General features: G+C 50.1%; 1 protein-coding gene and 1 non-coding gene across 9 annotated transcripts; both read left to right on the top strand.

The window, feature by feature from the left end:
- Nucleotides 1-7: 7 nt before the first annotated feature.
- Eif4g1 (eukaryotic translation initiation factor 4 gamma 1) lies at nucleotides 8-20024 on the top strand. Of its 8 annotated transcripts, none has more exons than XM_032899964.1 (33): nucleotides 8-138; nucleotides 852-908; nucleotides 1127-1220; nucleotides 1487-1573; nucleotides 2039-2059; nucleotides 2585-2761; nucleotides 2966-3065; nucleotides 5057-5169; nucleotides 5956-6048; nucleotides 6249-6315; nucleotides 6581-7390; nucleotides 7873-7961; nucleotides 8051-8237; nucleotides 8340-8473; nucleotides 8577-8735; nucleotides 8886-9074; nucleotides 9264-9461; nucleotides 9885-10031; nucleotides 10796-11032; nucleotides 11502-11606; nucleotides 11709-11868; nucleotides 12117-12217; nucleotides 12829-12931; nucleotides 13196-13292; nucleotides 13492-13718; nucleotides 13851-14139; nucleotides 14349-14474; nucleotides 14615-14696; nucleotides 15978-16076; nucleotides 16180-16314; nucleotides 16489-16570; nucleotides 16682-16822; nucleotides 19392-20024. In XM_032899964.1, the coding sequence occupies exons 3-33, from the start codon at nucleotides 1161-1163 to the stop codon at nucleotides 19574-19576; spliced, it is 4800 nt and encodes a 1599-aa protein (XP_032755855.1). In that variant the 5' UTR covers nucleotides 8-138; nucleotides 852-908; nucleotides 1127-1160; the 3' UTR covers nucleotides 19577-20024. The 8 variants fall into 8 exon arrangements, with proteins under 8 accessions (XP_032755855.1, XP_032755858.1, XP_032755857.1 ...); XM_032899967.1 differs by having other exon boundaries at nucleotides 13492-13706; XM_032899966.1 differs by having other exon boundaries at nucleotides 8889-9074.
- On the top strand, nucleotides 11935-12009 carry LOC116899905. Its single transcript, XR_004387877.1, has one exon. It is a non-coding gene; the product is annotated as a small nucleolar RNA SNORD66 (small nucleolar RNA).
- Nucleotides 20025-20175: the final 151 nt, after the last annotated feature.

The raw sequence follows: 20175 nt of genomic DNA on the forward strand, positions 1-20175 counted from the left end.
GGTCACGTGGGGCGCTGGCTGCGCCTGCGGAGAAGCGGTGGCCGCCGAGCGGGATCTGTGCGGGGAGCCGGAAATGGTTGTGGACTACGTCTGTGCGGCTGCGTGGGGCTCGGCCGCGCGGACTGAAGGAGACTGAAGGTAAAGCCGCCATGTCGGGCCCGACCCGGCCCCCCACCCCCCCCGCATCCGCCGCCATCCGGGCGGGGTGGCCACCCTGCGCCGCCGCCCCGGCGCCCGGCCCCCGAGCCCGCGCCCAGGCCCTACTCGCCAGGCCGATCCCCGGCCCCGTGTGCCGGGCCGGGCCCGGGTGGGGGTGGGGAGCAGGGCCCAGGCGGGGAGGGGCGCTGGGGTGGCGGCGAGACAGCCACCTCCGCCCGGCCTGCCGCGGCCCGGCGCAGACTGCGCGGCGCAGACCCGCCGCCCCCTCCCCCTGCGGGGCCCGGGCGGCCGCCGGGAAGTGACACGTTGTTCTTTGGCACTGGCCGCGTTGCGCAGAGCTGGGAGGCGGCGGCGGCGAGCAGGGAGGAGCCCCCAGCCCCGCCCGGCGGCCGACCCTCGCCTGCCCCGAGCGGGCTTCGCGGCCGTCGCCGCCCGCCTTGCTGGTGCGGCCGGACTCGCGCTTTTCCTGGCTTGTGTTCCCGGGCGGCCTCGGGCCTCTCCGGCCCCGCGCGAGTGCCCCGCGGCAGGCTCCGAACCCGGTGTCCCCGGGTGGGGGGTGGGGATATCACGGCCGGAGCAGCCGGCTTCATTTGTGATCCGGGAGCCTGGTGCCAGCGAGACCTGGAATTTCCGGTCTGGTTGGTCTTGGGCCCCGTGGAGCCAGGTTGATACCCCTCACCTCCCAACCCCAGGCCTTCGGATGCCCAGAACCTGTAGGCCGCACTGTGGACTTATTCTTAACCGAGGGGGTGAGTGAGGGGGCTGTTTGAGCAGGCAAGGGTGGGGTCAGGGTGATGCGGTCTGTGTTGTTGGTGGGGTCCACAGCCTATATGTTTTCTGTTTCTGTACTCACTTGGCACCTCCCTTAATCCATGTTGGCCCTAGCTCTTGATACAACCTTTCCCCCCAGCCCATTTGCCATAAGCGTGGGTCCTTTCCTCGTTCCGAGCTCTGCTCTTTCCAACAGGTGCTGGGGGGACCCTGATGTGGCACCAAATGAAATGAACAAAGCTCCCCAGCCCACAGGCCCCCCACCCGCCAGGTCCCCTGGACTCCCACAGGTAATCAAGGCTAAATGAACAGGACTCGGGTGGGGTGGAGGTCATGCAGCTCGCAGTTTTCCCACCCCCATCTGTGTCAGGGCAAAGTGCAGCTGCCTGCTGCCAAATTGAGATAGGGCCCCTGGCTGCCCCTGGGGCTGTCACAGGGAGGGAACATGTGGACTGCTGAGACTGTTGCTGCAGGTCTGCTCCCCTTATTTCACCAGCCTGGGTTTAGGCCCCACCCAGGCTTCCCCTCTTGCTGAACTCTGGTCTCTCCCCTTCAGCCAGCGTTTCCCCCGGGGCAGACTGCACCGGTGGTGTTTAGCACGCCTCAAGCGACACAAATGAACACGCCTTCTCAGCCCCGCCAGGTGAGGGGCTGTGGCTAGAGAAGGGTGTTGGGTGGGAACTGGGGAAACTGGGAAGCTGCTGGTTTGGGGCGAGTATGGAAACTATGGACGCTGTGTACTGCCCCCCAACTTCCTGACAGCTGCCCGTGTTCTTCCTGCTGTTAGTTACTTAGGGTGGCTGACCCTTTGAAGCTTATAGACTGTGAGGGTGGCATTATGGGGGTCTTTGAGAATTGGAGACTGTGTTGTGGGCGCTGCTGTCAGCCCTTTCCTATTGCACTAGGAATAGTAGTTCCTAGTTCCTCTCCTCTTCTCCTTTCCCTTTGAACTGTGATGAGATAAAAATTCCAGTTGTGCTTTTATTTTTTGTGTTCTCCAAGTTCTTCCTAAGGGGAAGGATTCTTTTCCTACCCACTTCACTCCCCCTAATCCCACTCCGTCACCTTGGGGATAATTGTCGTCTTTCCTGTCCCCATGTGCTTTCAGGGAGGATTCAGGTCTCTGCAGGTAATACCTCTTTCCTAATCCCGAGCCACCTCTTTGGTGTCACCCGACCTCTCCCCTAGTCCATAGCTAGACACAGATTGGGATGTTCAGGGTGGGTGCCACCTTTGCCGTTTAGGAGTTTGAGTCCAAGTACTGCATGTTAGAGGCTAGAGGCCAGCTGTTGACAAGCGAGTGTCCCAGAACTGGGAGACTGTTGCATGTAGCAGGTAGCCTCAGTACTTGAGATGGGACAGTGCATGCTGGGGAGTATGTTGCCCAGAAGGGCCTTACTTAGACATGATGTATTTGAGGTTAGGCCTCTAGAGGGGTACTCTGGAGGTGGCTGACTGCATGGCAGTGAGTACAGGATACAGAGTTTTCATCTAACTTGGAAGGCAAGTGTTAGTGTAGTCACGTGGGTCTGGGGAAGGACCGGTCGCCATGCTTGGAAGCCTGCTATACTCTTAAGACTGTATGGACACTGGAATGCTGACTTTACTGTTCATTCCTCTTATTGACCCCACCTGCTTTCCTTCTTCCTGACAGCACTTCTACCCTAGCCGGGCCCAGCCCCCTAGCAGTGCAGCCTCCCGAGTGCAGAGTGCAGCCCCTGCCCGTCCTGGCCCAGCTCCCCATGTCTACCCTGCTGGATCCCAAGTAATGATGATCCCTTCCCAGATCTCCTACTCAGCCTCCCAAGGAGCCTACTATATCCCTGGACAGGTGAGGCTGGGGGCAGGAAGCCAGATTACCTAGTGCCTCATCTTCTACCTCTCCTGCCTGACCTTCCAGACCCATTGCTCTTGTAGGGGTGGGACTTCTGGTCATTGTCCAGGCTTGGCTTACCCTACTTCATAATCTGATGTGTGGTTTTTGTAGCTTTTCTCATCTCCTTCTTTTCCTCTTTTCTTCCCCAACCCCCATCAGGGGCGTTCCACATATGTTGTCCCAACACAGCAGTACCCTGTGCAGCCAGGAGCCCCAGGCTTCTATCCAGGTGCAAGCCCTACCGAGTTTGGGACCTATGGTAAGCGCAGCAAGGAGTCGTAGGTGGGGAGTGTGTCCTAGGGAACATCTCAAGTATTCAACATTCTAAATGCTAATTTATTCTTCTGTGTGCTTTTGGCTTTTTTCCCCTACCTTGTTTTTGTTTGGGGGGGGGCATCTTTGGTCTTTTTGTTATTTTCTCCCCCCCGCCCCCCAAGCTGAGGATGGAACCCAGGGTCTTGGGCTTGCTTGTTAGGCAAGCGCTCTCCCACTGAGCTAAATCTCCAATCCCACTTCTGGTTTTTAAAATGATAGAATTAATAGGTGATAGGGATTATGTTGGTAAAGGAAGCTTTGATCCTTTGCCAAGAGAGTTGGAGTCTTCCCCACTTCAAGGAGCACAGGATTAAGGGTGCACACACTTTTAATCCCAGCCTACACTAAGGCTGAGACAGGCGGACTCTTGAGTTTGAAACCAACCTGGTCTACATAGTGAGTGAGTTCCAGGACGGCCAGAGTAATTGAAACACCCTGTCTCAAAATAAGAAACACAGGATCAGGGCCTTCAGTTTGGTTCTGTGGACCAAAGCACCAGGGGCACCCAAGCCTGATGACATGGCTTTGATCACTGGGACCCAGGTGGTAGAAAGACAGAATTGACACCCACCAGTCATCTTCTTACCTCCACTCTACCCATGTACACATAAATGAATAAGGAAACTGTTCATTTAAAAAAGAAAGGGCTGGAGGTAACAACTCGGTGGCTAAGAGGGAATTGCTCTTGCCAAGTTCCATATCGGCACCCGTGTCAGGCAGCTCAACAACTGTGACTTTCAACTCCTGGTGGAGCCAGCACTTCTGGACTCTGGATATCCACACACACACACACACGTACACACCTCCTCACAGACAGAATAAAAAATAAACTGAAAGAGATATAGGCTCTGACTTGAAAGCCAAGTTAAGTGAACGCTGTTTGGGGCTTCTTTTCAGAGTTGGAAGACCGTAATGAGGATTTGAGTGGTTTTCATAGCTAGTTTTCATTTATGTTCAAAGAAAACTGAACTTTATGGGTTTTGTTTGAAATAGTTTTATAATGTAGTTCTAGCTTGGCCTGAAACTTGTCATGTAAACCAGGCTAGCCTTAAACTTGCAGTGATCCTCCTCCCCCCGATTGCTCGAATTACAAGTATATGTTATCATGCTGTGCTTATAGCAGTATCTAAAAAGTTTTTCCCCGTCAGGAAGATTTTTTTTTCCCCCCTTGGAGCTGGGGACCGAACCCAGGGCCTTGCGCTTGCTAGGCAAGCACTCTACCCCTGAGCTAAATCCCCAACCCCCAGGAAGATCTTAAGTATGTACTTCTAATACATGTGTAGTTGTTCGTATATACATATGTGTGTATATGATTAAATATATAACCACCCTTGGTACTTTGAAAAGGAGCAAGGAATTATGGATGAGTTACAAATTTACTCCACGATGGAAACAATTGCTTTAGGGAATTAATTTTTATTTCTGTCTGGCTGGATGTTACTTTTTGTTGCGGTTGCCCCTTGCAAAGGGCTGAGTTAGGAATTTGAGTCAGCTTCAGTGAAACAATTGGAAAACCCTGTTCCTTTCCTGCCAAAGAGCCAATTGTGTTTCACTTTGAGAGTGTATGCTTGTGTGTCGTGTGTGTGTGTGTGTGTGTGTGTGTGTGTGTGTGTGTGTGTGTGTGTGTGTTATGTGTGCATGTGCGCTCGTGCACCTTGTGGGGTAGAACAGTACCTGGTAGCTGGTGTAGAGAGGAAGGAGTTCCTTCCTACAGGGTGTGTGTGTCTGTGCGAGGAATTCTTGTAAACGCAGTTCAAACTGGTTCCCCTGCTTTGACAGACACCTAATTCCCCAGAGAGGCGGGCAGGGCAGGGTAGGGCAAGGGGCCGGATGTATGTGATGAGAGGCTCTTCAGTGGGAGGTGTTCAGGCACACATCAGTGTATGTTTGGATCTGGAAGCCGTCAGGAATCTTTTCTGTCCTCTTTTCCCCAAGCTGGAGCCTATTACCCAGCCCAGAGTGTGCAGCAGTTTCCTGCTAGTGTGGCTCCTGCCCCAGTTCTGATGAACCAGCCACCCCAGATTGCTCCTAAGAGGGAACGGAAAACTGTAAGTAGCAGCTAGGGCTCTGGGACACTTGGGAAGGGACACTCATGGTCTGCTGTCGGCTGAAATGTTGTACCTGTAGGAGCAAAACTTCATGGACTTCTGAGAATAAGGTCTGTGGAGGAAGGAGGTCCCTTGTATGGGGATTGTAGTGTAGTGCAACTCACAAGAAGACTAAAATGGGCAGCAGGGAAATTCCCAAGAGACTTGGGCTCTAGTTAAGTTCACAAGACGTATGCTTGTTTTGGGGGTGCTGGTGGTTAGCTTGGAAATGGTTTGTTTTCTGTGCTCCTGACTCCTTAGTCCTGGAAGCTCTGGAGGCCTACGCCTCTGCTCAGTCCTCAAGCCCTGGGCATGGTGCCCAGAATAGGGTGCCAGGGCTGGGGAAGCCGCTGAGTCACCCTGGCTCCACCCACTGCATCTGGGCCCTACCCCTAGAGAGCAGGCCGACCAGCCACAAGTGAGCCGTCTGGATGCTTGATGGGGGTCTTTAGCCCTAGGGTGTTTGGCTATTGACTTAGGGATTGCTGGTGGGTAGAGGGAAGGGAGGGGAGGGGCATTGTGATGTACAGGGCTGCTCTGTGAGGTCAAGAGTCTTAGGGGTGGGGGCTAGGGCAGCGACTACAAGAGCAGCCGGATGGGTTGACAGTAGAACTCATGGGGTTTCTGGCACCCACCCACCTGCTTCCCAGTAGGGGTGGGAGGTTGGCCCAGAGTGTTAGGAGTGGGACAGGGGGGAGAGGCGGGCTCCTTCTGCTTCCCACTCATCCTATAGCTTTTTTTCCCCAGATCCGAATTCGAGACCCAAACCAAGGAGGGAAGGATATCACAGAAGAGATCATGTCTGGGGCCCGTACTGCCTCCACACCCACTCCTCCCCAGGTACTGTCATATCTCTGAGCTATACCTTGGTTTGGAAAGCTATTCTGCTCTAGATTCCCAAGTCACTTGATCTTTTCCTTCACCTAAGGGATTTATTTCCCTGCTTTCCTGGATTTCTAGGCAGATCTAAAGTAAAAATGACTAGTAAAGAAGGGTGTGGAACTCTTCAGTGCAAACTTTTAACGCTTTGTGTCCTGCAGACGGGAGGCAGTCTGGAGCCTCAACCCAATGGGGAGTCGCCTCAGGTTGCTGTCATTATCCGGCCAGGTAAGAAGAGCGAGCGGTGGCCCAGCTTTTATGGAAGTGGGGAGTGGGGAGATTGACACGTGAAGGAGTGGAGTGGTTCAAACTGAGTCCCAGAGAGAATGACTTAGGTTTCCACGTAGTGGGTTTGAAGTGGGTTTTGGTGGGGGATGAAAACAGCGAAGGTGGGAGGAGGTTGGGATGTGTTTTGTTAAATGGGAAGTCAGCTTGGCTAAGAGGAAGAGCAGCAGCAGTGTGGGACTTGCCATATGCATTCATTCTTCTGCAGATGACCGGTCACAGGGAGCAGCCATTGGGGGGCGGCCAGGGCTGCCTGGCCCAGAGCACAGCCCTGGCACAGAGTCTCAGCCTTCGTCGCCTTCTCCAACCCCATCACCACCCCCAATTTTGGAGCCGGGGTCTGAGTCTAATCTTGGAGTCCTCTCTATTCCTGGGGACACTATGACAACGGGGATGATACCAATTTCTGTAGAAGAATCGACCCCCATCTCTTGTGACTCTGGGGAGCCATATTGCCTCTCTCCAGAACCCACTCTTGCCGAACCCATACTGGAAGTAGAAGTGACACTCAGCAAACCCATTCCAGAATCTGAGTTCTCTTCCAGTCCTCTCCAGGCTTCCACGTCCCTGGTGCCTCACAGGGCTGAAACTCATGAGCCCAATGGCGTGATCCCATCTGAGGATCTGGAACCAGAGGTGGAGTCAAGCACGGAGCCAGCTCCTCCCCCTCTTTCAGCTTGTGCTTCTGAATCGCTTGTGCCCATTGCTCCAACTGCCCAACCCGAGGAGCTGCTCAATGGAGCCCCCTCGCCACCAGCTGTGGACCTCAGCCCCGTCAGTGAGCCCGAGGAGCAGGCCAAGGAGGTTTCCTCAGCGGCACTGGCCAGCGTTCTCTCTCCCACTCCACCCGTGGCTCCTTCTGATACTTCTGCTGCTCAGGAGGAAGAAATAGAAGAAGAAGAAGAAGATGAAGATGGAGAAGCTGAGAGTGAGAAGGGAGGAGAGGACCTCCCTCTCGACAGTACTCCTGTCCCAGCCCAGTTGTCTCAGAATTTAGAGGTGGCAGCAGCTCCCCAAGGTAAGGGGTGTGGCTAGGTAATTGACATTGCTCATTCTGGAGATGCTCTCCTCATTGGTCTCCCATCTGGCACCTCTTCTGTTTTGTCTGTTTTGAGACTGGGTCTTTATGTGGTCTGGCTGCCTGCCTCCGCCTCCCAAGTGCTAGGATTAAAGCCGTGCACTCTCTTTTATGACAGCTCCACAAAATAGGCTCCCATTTGGCCTAGTGTTAGACCTAAGTAGAGTTGAAGGCTCAAGCTGTTTTAGACAAGGCAGCTGGGGCTGGCCTTGAACTCCTAATCCTTGTGTCTCTTGTGTCCCAAGTTGAAGGATTACAGGAATCTGACACAGTGCCTGGTTTTACAGAGAGGCATTTATCATCTAAAGCAAGAGTGAAGGGTAGAGGAATATTAGTGGCTGGTTTTCACTGTTATTTTTTTTTCTGTTAGGGATACTTATTAGATTGTTCACACCTTCCTGTCCTCCTCTTTCTCCTTGTAGTGGCAGTGTCTGTGCCAAAGAGGAGACGGAAAATTAAAGAGCTAAACAAGAAGGACGCTGTGGGTGACCTTCTCGACGCCTTCAAGGAGGTAAGGAACAAGAATTAGTTGAGGGGAGATGGCGCAGTTTGGAGGCAGTGATCATGCAACTGAACCTGGGTGTTCATCTATGATTGAAGGTGGACCCAGCAGTACCAGAGGTAGAGAATCAGCCTCCCACTGGCAGCAACCCAAGCCCAGAGTCTGAGGGCAGTGCTGCGCTCCCACAGCCTGAGGAAGCAGAGGAAACCTGGGACTCTAAGGAAGACAAAATTCACAATGCCGAGAACATTCAGCCTGGGGAACAGAAGTACGAGTACAAGTCAGGTGCGTTTGAGGCGATGAGCAGCTGAGCAGTACTCACTACTTCATGAGGAGTGGGCATCCTACCGCAGGACGCAGGAGTGACTGGTGCATCCTGTCTTGCAGATCAGTGGAAGCCTCTCAACCTTGAAGAGAAGAAGCGTTACGATAGGGAATTCCTGCTGGGCTTTCAGTTCATCTTTGCCAGTATGCAGAAGCCAGAAGGATTGCCCCATATCACGGATGTGGTGCTGGACAAGGTTGGTGTTTGGAGGAAGGTTGGCTTGACCTAGAAGTGCCTGAGGTCAGTAAAGAGAAGGCAGTCATCCTGACCTGTTTTTAAGACATGAATCCTCTTTGCAGGCTAATAAAACACCACTTCGGTCACTGGATCCCTCCAGACTACCCGGCATAAACTGTGGCCCAGATTTCACTCCATCCTTTGCCAACCTTGGCCGACCAACCCTCAGCAGCCGTGGGCCCCCAAGGGGTGGGCCAGGTGGGGAGCTGCCCCGAGGGCCGGTGAGTGGGGCTGGCTGCGGGGCAGATGGTTAGTGAGTGGGGTGGAATCTTGTGTCCTCCTGTGGGGAGAAGTCTGTCTCTGAGCTGTGGTGATGGGGTTGCATATTGTACGTGCTGTTGTGACTTCACTTGTCTCCATCCCTGGTCTAGCAGGCTGGCCTGGGACCCAGGCGCTCTCAGCAGGGTCCACGGAAGGAAACTCGCAAGATCATTTCCTCAGTGATAATGACTGAAGACATAAAACTGAACAAAGCAGAGAAGGCGTGGAAACCCAGTAGCAAACGGACAGCCGCTGATAAGGATCGAGGGGAGGAGGATGCTGACGGAAGCAAGACCCAGGTACTAAAGTCTTGCGTTTGATCTCCATTCCTGCTCCTTTAGAGCTGCCCTGTAAGCCATTTTACTGTGTCCACTGTCTTTACTACACTGTCTGAGCTCAGTCCCTACTATTTTGTCCTGTGTCAGCAGCCTGTGTTTATCTTGAGTATTTCAGTAGATCCTGTATATTCTATCCTGTCTTCTCCACAGGACCTGTTCCGAAGGGTACGCTCCATCTTGAATAAGCTGACGCCCCAGATGTTTCAGCAGCTGATGAAGCAGGTGACACAGCTGGCCATTGACACGGAGGAACGCCTCAAAGGAGTCATTGACCTCATCTTCGAGAAAGCCATTTCAGAGCCCAACTTCTCTGTGGCTTATGCCAACATGTGCCGCTGCCTCATGGCGGTTAGTTTCTACCGTTGCTAAGTCTTTCTTAGAGATTCTTTTCCATCCTTTTATTTATTTTAACATTTTATTTGCCTATGTCTGTGTAGTTGCATGTTTACCACAGTTAGCACAATTGCCGGCATCGGGTTAACTTGTGGAGTCAATTCTCTTTGGCCTTTATATAGATTCTGGAGATTAAACTCAGACTCTCAAGCTTGTGTGGCACGCTTCTTCACCCTCTGAGCCATCCTGCTAGCCCAGTTTTCTAAGTCTTACTGTCTAGCTTCCTGCGTCTTCCTGGGGATCGTAGAGTCTAGCTCTACTAGGTTCTGTTTTGGTAGCTAAGTGTGCAGTACATTAGTAGGCTTTCTCGGTCAGGAGACTTGAAAGGCCTTCTCTACCTTGGAGTGTTCTTAATGTGGTATTCTCTCTGGTCTACAGCTGAAAGTGCCCACTACAGAAAAGCCAACAGTGACTGTGAATTTTCGAAAACTGTTGTTAAATCGGTGTCAGAAAGAATTTGAGAAAGACAAAGATGATGATGAAGTTTTTGAAAAAAAGCAAAAAGAAATGGATGAAGCTGCTACGGTGAGAGACTGTATTGCCAATCACACCCTGTTATTGTTTTTTGGGTTTTTTTTTGTCAATCACACCCTGTACTTAGCACCTACCCTTCACTTTAGAAGCCTGTAATTGTTAAGGATCTAGGGGCTCCCTTTACCTTAGGACATGAGTGCTTAGTGCTGGGCTGGCTGGCTATTTAGATAAGAGAAAGGGATTTTAGCCAGCTGGCTGTTTGGTTTTGTTCTTAGTTTTATTTTTATCCATAAGCTTGGCCACCCTGTATATCTGTGGGCAGTGTACATGTCTGGTGCCAGAGGAGACCAGAAGGGGGCACTAGATGCCCTGGAACTAGAGTTAGACCTGGCTCTTGAGCTACCGTGTGGGTGCTAAGAACTGAACTTAGATCTTTTGCAAGAGCAAGACTGTTTTTAACTACTGACCTATCTCTCCAAGATTCTCCTGCTTATCTTTTTTTTTAAAGATTTATTTATTTTTTGTATATGAGAACTCTGCCTTCATGCACACCAGAAGAGGGAGGGCATCAGAATCCAGTACAGATGGTTGTGAGCAAAGGGTCACCATGCTCTGGAAGAACAGCCTAGTACTCTTTTTTTTTTTTTTCCCCCCCGGAGCTGGGGACCGAACCCAGGGCCTTGCGCTTGCTAGGCAAGTGCTCTACTACTGAGCTAAATCCCCAACCCAGAACAGCCTAGTACTCTTGACCTCCGAACCATCTCTCCAGCCCCTTGGATATTTTTTTGACATAATCTTTGTCTTATGATGGACAGGCAGAAGAACGGGGACGCCTGAAAGAAGAACTAGAAGAGGCCCGGGACATAGCTCGGCGGCGCTCTTTAGGGAATATCAAGTTCATTGGGGAGCTATTCAAGTTGAAGATGTTAACAGAAGCAATAATGCATGACTGTGTGGTCAAACTACTTAAAAACCATGATGAGGAGTCCCTAGAATGCCTCTGCCGTCTCCTCACCACGATTGGCAAAGACCTGGACTTCGCAAAAGCCAAGGTAGAGGTGCTGAGCTGTGGTGAATGAGTATGGCATGAGTCTCCTGTTCACTGACAAGATGCAGTCTCAGGAGTTTGCGATGCTTAGCCAGTGTCGGGGGGTGTGTGTGTAAGTGTGTGTGTGTGTGTGTGTGTGTGTGTGTGTGATGCTTAGCCAGTGTCGGGTGTGTGTGTGTGTGAGAGAGTGTGTGTGTGGTGCTTAGCCAGTGTCGAGTGTGTGTGTGTGTGTGTGTGTGTGATGCTTGTGTGTGTGTGTGTGTGTGTGTGTGTGTGTGTGTGTGTGTGTGTGTGTGTGTGTGTGTGTGTGTGTGTGTGTGTGTGTGTGTGTGTGTAGCCAGTGTGTGTGTGTGTGTGTGTGTGCCAGTGTGTGTGTGTGTGTGTGTGTGTGTGTGTGTGGTGCTTAGCCAGTGTCAGAGGTGTGTGTGGTGGGTGTGAATGAGTATAAATTGACCTGATCCTTTGCTGCCCAGCCTCGAATGGATCAGTATTTCAACCAGATGGAAAAAATCATTAAAGAAAAGAAGACCTCATCTCGCATCCGTTTTATGCTACAGGATGTGCTTGATCTGCGGCAGGTATGTGACGTCTTCCTCCACTTCACCTGCCACTCCAGTTCCTGATACGATTTCGGCTGATCCCTGCCAACGCCAGAATAACTTTGCATTTTGTTCCCAAAGAGCAATTGGGTGCCGCGTCGCGGGGATCAGGGCCCTAAGACGATCGATCAGATTCACAAGGAGGCTGAGATGGAGGAACACAGGGAGCACATCAAGGTCCAGCAGCTCATGGCCAAGGGCGGCGACAAGCGTCGGGGCGGCCCTCCCGGCCCTCCTGTCAGTGAGTCTGAGGCTGGGGCTAAGGAGGAGACAGGAAAGCTCCTAGAGGATGGGATGCGATTGTTCTTTCCGCTGATGACGTCTGTCAGTGCCACGTGTCTGGGCCACTGAGAGCACATGATGGGATTGAGGATCTGAGGAAGAGAGGTTGGGGGTGACCCAAGAAGGGGTTGATAGGACTCGTTACTCCAACACCCTCCCTCTGTCCCCTCCCTCCCTCCCTCCCTCCCTCTTCTTTTTTTGTCTCAGACCGTGGCCTTCCACTTGTGGATGATGGTGGCTGGAATACAGTCCCCATCAGCAAAGGCAGTCGCCCCATTGACACCTCACGGCTCACCAAGATCACAAAGGTAAGGTGGTGGTCTGGGGTAGGCGAGTTGCAGGGTGAAGAGGATGAATGAAGCGTGCATTGGTCCCCACAGTTAGGGTGCTGATACTGAACTTAGACTTAGTTAGATGAAGTGTCCGTCACCTAAAGGATTTGTTCACATTGGTCTTAGTAAGCTGATAACACCAAAATCAAGCCAGGAATGGATTTTAAACATTTTAAGTGGTTGAAAAAAATAATGGGGTGATATTTTATGGTATATAGAATATATACAATTTGGTCTCAGGTTAAGAGCACTGGCAGCTCTTTGAAGAGATCCTGAGTTCAATTCCCATAACCATCTATAGTAATCATGGGCTGGTGCCTTTTCTGTCCTACATACAGTAAAGTGTGTAGAATTTGAGCTCTATTCTCTATGGGTAATTACTTGATACAACAGTTACTCATGTTACACTGTTATAACAATGAGTAGTAGCCATAAACTGGATTGCAGGGCCCTAAGATACTGTCTGGACTGTATTGCCAAAGCTTGCCTCACCATTTAGGCCCTTAATCCGGTGTGGCTATGTGTGGTAGTTGGCTAAGGGCTTAAGCCAGGTAAGACATAAGAGTCTGCTGTCTTTCCTTCTGCAGCCTGGGTCCATTGATTCTAACAACCAGCTCTTTGCACCTGGAGGACGACTGAGTTGGGGCAAGGGCAGCAGTGGGGGATCAGGAGCCAAACCCTCAGACACAGGTATGGAGGCCACTGTAGGGAACTGGTACTTGCTGTTCTCAGCTTCCTAGAGTTCTAGTCTACACAGAAAACTGAGTAATCAGGGAATGAAAATAGGAGTCATGTACATGATGCCAAGAAGTGAATTACTTTGTCATTGTTGTGACCAAGAGTCCTAAATAATAAGGGGGATGTATAAGGTAGTAACAGTGTAGTGGTACACTGTAACCCTAGCTCTTGGAAGGCAGAAATGGGTTAATAAAGTTTTCTTTCTGCCCTTCCTAGCATCGGAAGCTACTCGTCCAGCTACTTTGAATCGCTTTTCTGCTCTTCAACAAACATTACCCGTAGAGAACACAGATAACAGACGTGTTGTACAGAGGTGAGTTTTTGAGTGTGGGGTTGTTAGGGAATAATACTGTGATTGGGTTTTAGTTGTCAAAGCGTAGGGATTTCTCATGCCTTCATTGCCTGGACATGTCCCTTGATGACAAGAATGAGACCCTGTAGTTGCCCTGAGTATTGGATAGTCACATAAGTGCTTGAGTGGTGCAGGTGAGAAACAATGTGTCGTCTTCCAGGAGTAGCTTAAGCCGGGAACGAGGTGAGAAAGCTGGGGACCGGGGAGACCGACTAGAGCGGAGTGAGCGGGGAGGTGACCGTGGGGACCGACTTGATCGTGCCAGAACACCTGCCACCAAGCGAAGTTTTAGCAAAGAAGTGGAGGAGCGGAGTAGAGAGCGGCCATCCCAGCCTGAGGGACTCCGCAAGGCAGCTAGCCTCACAGAGGATCGTGGTCGGGATCCTGGTGAGAAGGGAGGGGCTGGAGGAGGGATGGGGGGAAAGGCAATTGGCTGATACAGGACTGAGTACTCCCCAACTTTCTTGGGGAGCTCTGGATTCTTTTAAGAGAAGTAACTGAAAAGTTCTGCCCTTGTAGTGAAGCGGGAAGCTCTACCTCCAGTGAGCCCTCCAAAGGCTGCGCTCGCTGTGGATGAGGTGGAGAGGAAGTCGAAGGCCATCATTGAAGAGTATCTCCATCTCAATGACATGAAGGAGGCCGTGCAGTGCGTCCAGGAGCTGGCTTCACCCTCCTTGCTCTTCATCTTTGTACGGCTTGGCATCGAGTCCACGCTGGAGCGAAGCACCATTGCTCGTGAGCACATGGGGAGACTGCTGCACCAGCTACTCTGCGCAGGGCACCTCTCTACTGCCCAGTACTACCAAGGGTACGAGCAGCGTCTGTGCCTTCCGTACCCACGTAACCCACTGATTGCTTCTCCTCGGTGGGATTTTAGCTTGATACTGTCTTGTGTCTGGAAAATGTTTCTCAGGGACCTCCACATTTTTTTTTTGTTTAGTTGTGCTGTATTTTCCTAGAAGCAGGGTAGGTGTCTAATTCATCTCTAAGTACCCTGACCTCTTGTTCCCCTCTCAGGCTGTATGAAACACTAGAATTGGCTGAGGACATGGAAATCGACATCCCTCATGTATGGCTCTACCTGGCAGAACTGATAACACCTATTCTTCAGGAAGACGGGGTGCCCATGGGAGAGCTCTTTAGGTAAGCGCCTCCCTCCCTCCCTTTGTGGATGCAAGAGAGACAAAGACTGGAGGAAGTGAGATTGATGCATACCTGGGCTTGGAGAGGGATGGAGCAATGTTGAGGGCTTTGGAAGCCATCAGGATTGATTTTTCTTACAGGGAAATTACGAAGCCTCTGAGACCCATGGGCAAAGCCACTTCTTTGTTGCTGGAGATCCTGGGTCTCTTATGCAAGAGCATGGTGAGTTGATGCGTTCAGATAGTTTTCTGTGGTTTCGGCTGCCATAGGTGACCACGGAGCCTGCTGGTCATTTGTTGGCCTGAAGTATTTGATACATGAGACACGTTATTAAATAATAGGTGGTCTCTGTCATGACTTCTTCCTGGCCGGGCTGCAGGAAGGCTGTGAAGGTGTGGGGGTATTGCTGCTGCTAAGATTTTCTGAACATAGGGAAATAATAGGCATATCTTTATTGTTTTTTTTGAGGTACAGTTTCTCTGTGTAGCCCTAGCTGTCGTGGTGTACCACCACTGGCTAGCAATTATATTTTGTAAGCAAACGTTCATTTACTTGAGAAAATAGAAAAGCTCAGTCGTTAAAAGGAGCAAAAATATATTTTTAGATTTTTGGGGTTTGTTTGTTTGTTTTTTATTAATTTTACTTATTTACTTAATTAGATTTATTTGTGTATATAAGTGTTTTATTTGCATGTACGGATGTGTGAAAGAGTACGTCAGAATCCTTGGAACCTGCCTTATGAGTGAGTGATTGAGAAACCACAGTGTGGGTGCTGGGACCAAAACAAGTGTTCTTAACTGCTAAGCCAACTCCAGATCTGAAAGACAATAATAAATATTAAAAAAAACAAAAACGGGGTTGGGGATTTAGCTCAGTGGTAGAGCGCTTGCCTAGAAAACGCAAGGCCCTGGGTTCGGTCCCCAGCTCCGAAAAAAAGAAAAAGAAGAAAAAAAAAAAACAAAAACAAAATCAGGGCTGGAGAGATGGCTGAGTGGTTAAGAGCACTGACTGCTCTTCCAAAGGTCCTGAGTGCAAATCCCAGCAACCACATGGTGGCTCACAACCATCTGTAATGGGATCTGATGCCCTCTTCTGGTGTGTCTGAAGACAGCTACAGCGTGTTTATATACATAAAGTAAAATTCTTTAAAAAAAAAAAAACAACAAAATCAACAAAACTGTGAAAGGAAATAAAAGGTGAAATACATCTACTGTTTATACTGTGTATGCTAGGATGAGATTGTAGACTTGGTTGTTCACCTTTTTGTGGTCTTTTATGATTCTTAAGAGTTCTACAAGTGTACGTAGATCTAAGTGACACTTTTCCCATCCTAATGTCATACTGCTGTGGTGGTAGGTAAGTTCCTATTGCTTGTGATGTTTGTTTAATCTAGGCGTGGAAGGGTGGTGCTTATGTAGTGTGACTACTGAAGAACTATTGGGTCCTAAGAGTCAAGGGCCATGTGTAAGAACTAAGTATTGAGATGTTGAATTTGTTTTTCAGGGTCCCAAAAAGGTGGGAATGCTGTGGCGAGAGGCTGGGCTAAGCTGGAGGGAATTTCTAGCAGAAGGCCAAGACGTTGGCTCATTTGTGGCTGAAAAGGTTTGAGACTGGAGTCAGTTATTCTGCATTTGGGGCTAGCAGATCTCATCTTTCCCTCATCTTTTACACTAGTTTTGACCTTCTCTTGGTTACTTGTTTATAGAAGGTGGAATATACCTTGGGAGAAGAATCTGAAGCTCCTGGCCAGAGGGCACTTGCCTTTGAGGAGCTGCGAAGGCAGCTCGAGAAGCTGCTGAAGGACGGCGGCAGTAACCAGCGTGTGTTTGACTGGATAGAGGTATGTTTCTCATGGACACCATACCAGGGGAGGAGAGGGAGGACCAGCGTGTGTGTGACTGGATAGAGGTATGTTTCTCCATGGGTACCTGGGGAGGAGAGAGGTAGTTTTTGAAGTGGGTGGTTTGGGAGTAACAAGAGTGGATACTTAGGGTGCATTTGTATTTCCACACAGGCCAACCTGAATGAGCAGCAGATAGCATCTAATACATTAGTTCGAGCCCTCATGACAACTGTCTGTTATTCTGCAATTATCTGTAAGCCAGAGAGGTGGTGGGACAAGGGTGGGCCAGGCAATCTAGGGCTAAGCCAAGTAAAATCTGCATTATATTCCACTTTTTTGTTGTTTTGTTTGATTTTTCCTGTAGTTGAGACTCCTCTCCGAGTGGATGTTCAAGTGTTGAAAGTGCGAGCAAGACTGCTTCAGAAATACCTGTGTGATGAGCAGAAGGAGCTACAAGCACTCTATGCTCTCCAGGCCCTTGTAGTGACCTTAGAACAGCCTGCCAGTAAGAGCCAGGCTGCAGGGGTGGGTGGGGCAGAGGGACTGCCAGCCAGAAGACGGTGGTCATGGAAGGTACTCAGTGCAGGAGAGGCGGGGAGAGAGTAAAATGCCCCGGTGGTTTGATTGTTACTTACCCTACCCTCTGCTTGTTTCCTTGCCTACAAATGGAATGAGTTAATCTAAGCCTGGAGGGTTGATTGCCTGCCCGCTTTGTGCTTGACCAGTAGATGACAGCAATGCAGAGGTGATAAACAGTAATATCTTTCAGATACCATGTGCCCATCTGTCTGACACAAGGCTGAAGTGCTTGCCTGCCTTGTTAATGGTTGTTAGGGATTTGCCTCCATTTTCCTCATTGGAAGTGGGGGCTTATGACCATGTCTGAGGTTTGCAAATTCAGCACATGGGTATGCTTAGGTGTTGAAATAACTGTAGTGAGCTTAGTTCTATGCTGGCTTGGAGTCGGAGCATGAATGCTGGAAGATGGGTCCAAGAGATGATGGGTTTGAATTGGTTCCCTATAGAGAGAGAGCAGGCAGCCTGAGTTGGAATAAAAACGTGAAAAGAGCTACTGAAGGAAGGTACAGCAGTCATGAACAAGAGGGACTGGAGAAGTGGGGGGAAGGGGGCAGATACTTCAGGCTAGGTGCAGGGGCCTTGCACCAAATGGAGTAAGGCTTTTTTGGGATTGTAAGCAAAGAAAGGATGGTGTCACATCCTGTGATCCTAACACCAGAGGTAGAGAAGTACTAGTGTGAGGCTAGCCTTGGCTAATTAATTAGATCCTGTTTCAGAGAATGCCCCTATTCCCCAGGTGGTCATGGTGGCACTCAGAAGACAGGAAAGTGAGTCTCTGTGATCAAGACAACCAGGGCTACGTATATACAACAAAAAGCAAAACAGTAGTTGAAGCATAATTACCTTTAAAATACTGTCAGCTGTTTACTTCATTTTACAGTGGAGACTGAGGCTTGCTTTGAATGGTTCTGCTGGGACTCCTGCCTTTTCCAATATGTTCTTACAAAAGGATGTGGGATTGCCTCAAGAATAAGAACCCTGGCAAAATAGAAGACACAGATAGGGCAGGGGTCTATGAGCAAAAAGAAAATTTGGCATTGAAAATGCTAGATGCCTCAGTGTGGTAGGAGCGTATCCAAAAATTAAGCACTTTGAGTATTTAAGACATTGAGGTCTTCCTAGCAAGCTACAGTATTTGAGAGTAAGTAGGGCTCTGAAATTCTGAATTGGAAAGGACTGAGACAGAAAGAAAAACAAGTATAAAAATCTTGTTTAGCTATGGGATAGTTGAAAGCTGGCTTTGTGGTAAGATTGGACTTAGCACACGTGGTAAATGTGTAGATGAGTGGTTGTACAGGGTTCTCAGGGGTGGGGCACGCACACACAGGTTTTGGAACACAAGATATGGGATAAGTGAAAGATCAGCTATAACCATAGAGACATGGAAAGCAGGAATGTCTTGGCCTAAGCTTCCCATAGTTGGTGAGCTAACTTACCACCTTGGAGCTGGGCTTGAGGTCCTGTGCTTCAGTTAATGGGGTTTGTGAAGAATGGGATGGACAGTGTTCTGGAATTGTATTCTAAGACAAGCACTTGAGGAAAGCTGCTTGTGATGGCCTGAAACAAGTACAGGTCAGAGGAGGTGGGGGGCGGGGTTCACCCTGAAGATGGGTGCTAAGAGAAAGGTACCACTGGGCAGAGTGTCACTCCCCGAGGCCAGAGGGTACAAGTGTGTGGGAAGAAGAGGCAACAGTTGTTGGTAGTCTGTCTGCCACAGACTCGTAAATACTGGAACTCAGGTGTCAGGTGCCTAGCTTTCAACTTCCATTCATTATTTATTACTTATTTTGTCTCTGAGATGCAATCTTAATAGTCTGGGCTGGTCTCAAAACCAGTTATGTAGTTTAGGCTTTCCCTAACTTTGATCCTCCTTCCCTCTATATACCAAGTAATGGGATTCCAGTTGTGGGCACCAGACTTTTAACATTTTTCCTTTGTTTTTGTTTTTGTTTTTTTAAGCCAAGGTTTCTCTCTGTAGCCTTGATCTGTAGACTCAGTCTAGCCAAGTGTTGGGACTATAGGCATAATATACCATCACACCCAGCCTTCCCTCCCTTTGCTCTCTTGAGATGTGGTCTCACTGATAACAGAACCAGCTGGCCTAGAAACAGTCTATTGCAGACCAAGGTAGTCTCAAACTCAATCTACCCTTCTCTTCCTCCTGAGCACTGAGATTAAATGTGTGATTAAGTACCTGGTCTCAGTTTCTCCCCCTTTCAGACAATTTTGCTAAGCTGCCAGTTTGCTTTGAGCTTGCTATCTTGATCTGCCTCAGCCTCCCAAATATTTGGGTTTACATTTTCCTGTCTCTAAGGATTGCTAATGGCTAAGTAACCCATTCTTGGGCTGGTAATCTCTGTCATGAGATTGGTATTGTCAGAGGCCTAGTCACTGTGAATACCAGAATGGTAGATCAAGGTTGTGTTAGCAGTGTCTCTGTGGGAGGGATCTAAGGCTTTGGCTAGTCATCTAATTGTTGTCCTTGTGGCCTGCAGACCTGCTTCGGATGTTCTTTGATGCTCTGTATGATGAGGACGTGGTGAAGGAAGACGCCTTCTACAGCTGGGAGAGCAGCAAGGACCCTGCTGAACAGCAGGGCAAGGGTGTGGCCCTTAAATCTGTCACAGCATTCTTCAATTGGCTTCGTGAGGCTGAGGACGAGGAGTCTGATCACAACTGATGGCGGGTGGGGCAGGGGACTTGGAGCCATGGACACGTGGATGGCCCAGCCAGCCAGCCGCCTGGACTGCAGGGGGGCGGCGGCGGCTGTGGCGGCAGTGGCAGTGGGTGCCTGTAGTGCGATGTGTCTTGAGCTAATAAAGTGGCTGATGAGGCAGGATGGCTTGGGGCTGCCTGGGGCCCCCCTCCAGGATGCTGCCAAGTGTCTCTCTCCTCCCCCCAGGGCACAGAGATATATATAAAGTCTTGAAATTTGGTGTGTCTTTGCGGGGGGAGGGGCACTACCGCCTGCCTCTAGGGTCCTTTTTTATTTTCTGAAATCACTCTTGGGACTGCCGTCCTCGCTGCTGGGGGCATATGCCCCAGCCCCTGCACCACCCCTGCTGCTGCCAGGGCAGGGGGAAGGGGGGGGCACGGTGCCTGTAATTATTAAACATGAATTCAATTAAGTTTATTGCCTCTTTACTGATCTGAACCGTTGGAGTATACCAGATTTGTTCACTCATTGATACTTGTTTACCTATCAGAAAATTTCGGGAACCTGGGGAATTGCTTTTCTGAAGGGTTGGGATCATGGCATCAGTTTGACATGATGAAACG

The sequence above is a fragment of the Rattus rattus genome, chromosome 4, assembly GCF_011064425.1.
Source record: "Rattus rattus isolate New Zealand chromosome 4, Rrattus_CSIRO_v1, whole genome shotgun sequence".
NCBI classification, from domain to species: Eukaryota; Metazoa; Chordata; class Mammalia; order Rodentia; family Muridae; genus Rattus; species Rattus rattus.

Coding starts and splice junctions, on each gene's coding strand:
- Eif4g1 (XM_032899964.1), top strand. CDS start 1,161: ATGAACAAAGCTCCCCAGCCCACAGGCCCCCCACCCGCCAGGTCCCCT. Junction 5,170..5,955: donor CTAAGAGGGAACGGAAAACT/GTAAGTAGCAGC, acceptor TTTTTTCCCCAG/ATCCGAATTCGAGACCCAAA. Junction 12,218..12,828: donor GGCTCACCAAGATCACAAAG/GTAAGGTGGTGG, acceptor TTCCTTCTGCAG/CCTGGGTCCATTGATTCTAA.